At 54.0% G+C, this 6,000-nt stretch overlaps 1 protein-coding gene across 1 annotated transcript in view; it reads left to right on the top strand.

Moving 5' to 3' along the window:
* The window catches only part of pik3c2b (phosphatidylinositol-4-phosphate 3-kinase, catalytic subunit type 2 beta), a 164,918-nt gene that overhangs the window by 22,712 nt on the left and 136,206 nt on the right, over positions 1 to 6,000 (top strand). The window contains exon 3 of the mRNA XM_078546393.1: positions 5,871 to 5,971. Coding sequence (XP_078402519.1) covers positions 5,871 to 5,971 — 101 coding nt within the window. The remainder of the gene's footprint in view (positions 1 to 5,870; positions 5,972 to 6,000) is intronic.

The raw sequence follows: 6,000 nt of genomic DNA, 5'->3' as shown, positions 1-6,000 counted from the left end.
CCCCTCGATCTCCCCCCACCCCCCCTCGATCTCCCCCCCCACCCCCCTCGATCTCCCCCCCACCCCCCCTCGATCTCCCCCCCTCGATCTCCCCCCATCCCCCCCTCGATCTCCCCCCATCCCCCCCTCGATCTCCCCCCATCCCCCCCCGCTCAACCCCCTCACCCCCCTCGATCTCCCCCCACCCCGATCTCTCTCCCCGCCCCCCCGATCTCTCCCCCCGCCCCCCCTCGATCTCCCCCCCACCCCCCCTCGATCTCCCCCCCACCCCCCCTCGATCTCCCCCACCCTCGATCTCCCCACCCCCGATCTCTCTCCCCCCCCCGATCTCTCCCCCCGCCCCCCCTCGATCTCCCCCCCCCTCGATCTCCCCCCCCTCGATCTCCCCCCTCCGATCTCTCTCCCCCCCACCCCTCTCTCTCTCCCCCCACCTCTCTCTCTCTCTCTCCCCTCCACCCCTCTCTCTCTCCCCCCCACCCCTCTCTCTCACTCTCCCCCATCCCTCTCTCTCCCCCACCCCTCTCTCTCTCTCCCCCCCACCCCTCTCTCTCTCTCCCCCCCACCCCTCTCTCTCTCTCCCCCCCACCCTCTCGCTCATCCCCCCCCACCCCTCTCTCTCACTCTCCCCCATCCCTCTCTCTCCCCCCACCCCTCTCTCTCCCCCCACCCCTCTCTCCCCCACCCCTCCTCTCTCTCTCCCCCCCCACCCCCCCTCTCCTCTCCCCCCCACCCCTCTCTCTCCCCCCCCACCCCTCTCTCTCACTCTCCCCCCACCCCTCTCTCTCACTCTCCTCCCCACCCCTCTCACTCCCCCATCCCTCTCTCTCCCCCCACCCCTCTCTCTCCCCCCACCCCTCTCTCCCCCACCCCTCTCTCTCCCTCCCCCCCACCCCTCTCTCTCTCCCCCCCACCCTCTCTCTCTCTCCCCCCCACCCTCTCTCTCTCTCCCCCACCCTCTCTCTCTCTCCCCCCCCACCCTCTCTCTCTCTCTCTCTCTCCCCCCCCCCAACCCTCTCTCTCTCTCCCCCCTCGATCTCCCCCCCCACCCCCCCTCGATCTCCCCCCCACCCCCCCTCGATCTCCCCCCACCCCCCCCTCGATCTCCCCCCCTCGATCTCCCCCCATCCCCCCCTCGATCTCCCCCCCTCGATCTCCCCCCATCCCCCCCTCGATCTCCCCCCATCCCCCCCCGCTCAACCCCCTCACCCCCCCTCGATCTCCCCCCACCCCGATCTCTCTCCCCGCCCCCCCGATCTCTCCCCCCGCCCCCCCTCGATCTCCCCCCACCCCCCCTCGATCTCCCCCCCACCCCCCCTCGATCTCCCCCACCCTCGATCTCCCCCACCCCCGATCTCTCTCCCCCCCCGATCTCTCCCCCCGCCCCCCCTCGATCTCCCCCCCCCTCGATCTCCCCCCCTCGATCTCCCCCCTCCGATCTCTCTCCCCCCCACCCCTCTCTCTCTCCCCCCACCTCTCTCTCTCTCTCTCCCCTCCACCCCTCTCTCTCTCCCCCCCCCACCCCTCTCTCTCACTCTCCCCCATCCCTCTCTCTCCCCCCACCCCTCTCTCTCTCTCCCCCCCACCCCTCTCTCTCTCTCCCCCCCACCCCTCTCTCTCTCTCCCCCCCACCCTCTCGCTCACTCCCCCCCCACCCCTCTCTCTCCCCCATCCCTCTCTCTCCCCCCACCCCTCTCTCTCCCCCCACCCCTCTCTCCCCCACCCCTCTCTCTCCCCCCCCACCCCTCTCTCTCACTCTCCCCCCCACCCCTCTCTCTCCCCCCCCACCCCTCTCTCTCACTCTCCCCCCCACCCCTCTCTCTCACTCTCCTCCCCACCCCTCTCACTCCCCCATCCCTCTCTCTCCCCCCACCCCTCTCTCTCCCCCCACCCCTCTCTCCCCCACCCCTCTCTCTCCCTCCCCCCCACCCCTCTCTCTCTCCCCCCCCACCCTCTCTCTCTCTCCCCCACCCTCTCTCTCTCTCCCCCCCCACCCTCTCTCTCTCTCTCTCTCTCCCCCCCCCCAACCCTCTCTCTCTCTCCCTCCTCGATCTCCCCCCCCACCCCCCCTCGATCTCCCCCCACCCCCCCTCGATCTCCCCCCCCACCCCCCCTCGATCTCCCCCCCACCCCCCCTCGATCTCCCCCCACCCCGATCTCCCCCCCCCTCGATCTCCCCCCCATCTCTCTCCCCCCGATCTCCCTCCCCCCCCCCTCATCATCATCCACCCCCCCCCCCCTCATCATCCCCCCTCATCCCCCCCCCCCTCGATCTTCCCCCCCCCACGGGGGTTTTCCGCGTGAACGCTCTCGTGCCGCTCGGTGCCGGGTCGGGTCGGGTCGGGTCGGGGAGGGGGCGGGGGGGGGTCTGGGAGGCTGGGGTTCGGATCCCCCGCTCCCGGGAGATGCTGGTCCTCGTCACCATCGCCATCGCCGTGGCCGTGATCCTGCTGAGTCTGGGCCTTTTCCAATTCCGGGAGGCCTACACCGTAACCATGGTAACCGCGGGGCCTCGGGCCCAGGGCCCAAAAAAACCACCCGAATAAAGACCGGGATTGTTAAACATGGTCCCTTAGACCCCCGTCCCCCTCAACCTAAACTCAACTAAAGCGGGAGTTTATCCTGATCCCTGCACGGCCGCCACATGTTTAACCGCCCGTGAGTTCCTCCATCCCGTTCCCGGTCAAATGGACTTTTCTCTCCCTTCAGCCATTAAAACATTTCTGCTGTTCACCCTGAAAATGCAGCATCTGCTCCTTACATCAAGGCAAATGAAGACAAAAAAGAAATAAGATCTTAATCTGCTTCTGCTTTGAAGAAGATAGGAGCTGTTCCCATGATTTTTGTTGTTGTTGCTGCTGTTGTCATTTCACTGGTGTAGAAATGCTCTGTAAAAATATATTGAATTTACAGCTGAGAAACAGGCCATTGGGCCCTGTTATTAATCATTATTATTATTAATCATTATTATTATTAATCATTATTAATGGTCTGGTCCACACTTAGCCTCCTCCCTCCCCACTTGGCGCCCCTTCGGTCCTTTCCCTGGTGGGTTTATCTTGCTTACCCTTCAACTTTCTGCTGAAATTCACCTCAACAATTACTTGTGGCCACGAATCTCTACTTTCTAACCGCTTTGTGGATAAAGAAGTTTCTCCTGGTTAGTCTATTGGACACGTTAGTCCCTGGGGTTTTGGAAATATATTGTGCCTGCACTTTCAAACCTTTGCATCTGTGCCTTTAAACGGCCTCTTATCAGGTCATGGCTTCCCTTTCCCCCAGAGGTTTAAATGTACAAACTTTTCTTACGAAATTAATTTCTCTCTGCTTCAAAAGAAGATGACATTAAAATGATGCTAACCCTTAACGTAGATTGTTTGTTTATAATTGAAGCAAACTTCAAATTTTGGATGCAGTTGATCTCTTGAGTTTTATCTTCGAAAGACCTGTTCAACCAAGTGTTTTTTAAATTACAGACCTGAAAAGTCACACATTTGATTTCTAGTCGTAGAACTTGTAGGGACACTATTTAATGAACTTTGGTTGGGGAAGGGAAAATTCAGCCACCGTTCACCCTCTTATTGTAAGTCGGTGGAGAACAAAATTGAGCTGGATTGTGGTGCCTCCTTGTTGAACAGCCTATATCAATAGTCCTTGGAGCAATTCAATGGAGAAATGGGATGGCTGTTAATTATCTCATTCTTCAAAAATAAACACGTGCATATGATTTATGATAGAGTCTCCTTTTGTTCGTAAATCTCAACCCAAACAGTTCCTTGATTTTTGAGAGTGATGCACAGGCCATACCACCAAATGCTTTTCTTGGGCTACAGTGTGAGTGTTAGCAGCGTTTCACTGTTTCGTGGAAAACTGCATGAGGCCCTATGCTCGTTGACTCCAATAAATCACTTTTGGCCACCAAATTAGATCAGTGATCCAGTGAAGCATTATATAGACTGTGACTGTAATGCCTAACTGTGTATGCTGTGCATCCAGTCAGCTGTGCTCTCTACCTGCTTGTGTTCACAATCTGGTTTGAAACATCTCTGATATGTGTTACCCCTTAACACTGTTCCCTTGAATTCTTCTTTGTCTGCTTGTTGTGCTGTGCGGTCCTTTTAAGTTTGCTGCATATGCACATACATATAGGGAATGCTGGCCTGTTTGTTTCTTGCATGGTGTATTGTGGATTGCGGCAAGCTGTGCACTCATTCAGCTGAGACGGAACATTGCTGCTTAACACATACCTCTCCAACTAAGACTTTAGTCAGCTGTATTAATATCTCCTCCTTTGACCCAGTTTCAAATTTTATAAAATGAATCTCCTGTGAAATGCCCTGGGTTGTTTTACTATATTACAGGTGCTATATAAATACAAGTTGTTGTTGATCTACCCTGCAGCTTTGCTTTTATATTCTTGTTATGATATGGTGATCATACAAGAATAGCTTACGTTTAGATAGTGCCTTTAGGATGGGGAAGTACTTGAAGGGCACCTTCAGAGGCATAAGAAAATACTAGGGCGCCCACCCAAAGAAGTAGGCAGAAGGCAAAGGAACCTAGAGCCTGGTCAGAGGTGAATTTTAAGGTGGATTTTGAAGGAGGAAAGGGAGGTGAAGAAGCAGAGAGTTTAGGGATGCCTGTTTCTTGAACATGAAGCCTACCTGGCCGAAGGCCAATTAAATGGCAAAGGGTGTGGAGGATGAGGTCCAGAGAACAGAAAGGTGGGTTTGATGCACAAGGGTTATTGGGGGTGGCTGTTTGCGGGAGGAGGCGCTGTGGTGGAATGCACAAGAAACTACAGAGAGTCCAGACTCTCCTTCCAAACTGAATTCCTTAATTGAACTGCATCTGGTACCCCTCTGCTCAGCTAACATACCGATGTGCTCGAGCAGTCTTTCACAATCTTTGTCACAATTTGCCACGCCCTCCAGTTTGGTATCTTCAGCAAAATTCGATGTTGTTCCCTCAAATTCCTAACTGCGGATCGTATTTGTATATATTTTCTAAATAAAAGCTGCTCCAATGTGGACATTTGTAGAACACCATTCTCTAGCTACACCTTTCCATTTTGAGAAATTTCCTTAGCCCCTCACCCTTTTTTATTTGCCCTCTAACCATCTCATTCCCATAATTCTGTGTGCCGTGACCTTTGCCATCCTGTGTGGTACCTTATCAAATGTAGGATAGGTTACAGATAAAACACTTACTGAAGCTGTTCTAAGAAGAGGAGACAACGATTATATTAAACATTTGCTAGAACAATATGTAAAGGCCTACATGTAGTTTTTTTATCTTCAATTGAATGAAGTTTGCTCTCACATTCAAAGTTCCGTTTGAGGTTTGGCTTGATAAAGCACTATCTGGCTATGCTTGGTGTTCGGAAACTACCAGGGTGCCTTGTGGTTAAATGCAGAGTTATATTTCTGTGCAAACATTGAACTAAGCAAAATGGTTTCTATTGTAACCCAAAAGTTACTTTAGGAGATGAGGAAATATTGTAGTTTTATTATTAAGAAGCATGTTGAAGCTTTTCATCTTGCACTCATCAGGACACCACAGGAATACCAATATAAGGGGAAAACAACAATTTGTAAAGAGAGTGCTGATTGGTTGTCAAGTGGACTTTGGTTGTCATGGAGAATGCACCAATGATGGTGGCTGACAGTTAACTGCCAAGCATTGTTTGATATTTAAACCAGGCAGCTTGACCCTGATTGGTCAAGGCATTGCCCTGAGGAATGAGTCAGCGAATGGCTGTTACTTATTTTGTTCAGCGGAAACAGGCGCAACGTGTGTACATGTAGTATAAAGTTATAACTGGCTACATTTTCCCTGTCAGTTGCAGTATTGTTGCATTTCTTGTGTTACAGGGGTCCTTGCAGCAGAGTTATGAGTCGTGGAACTACGAACTACTGGAGGTTTCGGAAGAGCGGAATGAAGAGGTTGCAGCGTTCTGTCATATGCTGGATGTGTAATTATATTTTTTTTGAGTCATTTTCG

The sequence above is a fragment of the Cetorhinus maximus genome, chromosome 8, assembly GCF_964194155.1.
Source record: "Cetorhinus maximus chromosome 8, sCetMax3.hap1.1, whole genome shotgun sequence".
NCBI lineage: Eukaryota > Metazoa > Chordata > Chondrichthyes > Lamniformes > Cetorhinidae > Cetorhinus > Cetorhinus maximus.
This window is presented reverse-complemented; position numbering and strand designations above follow the sequence as displayed.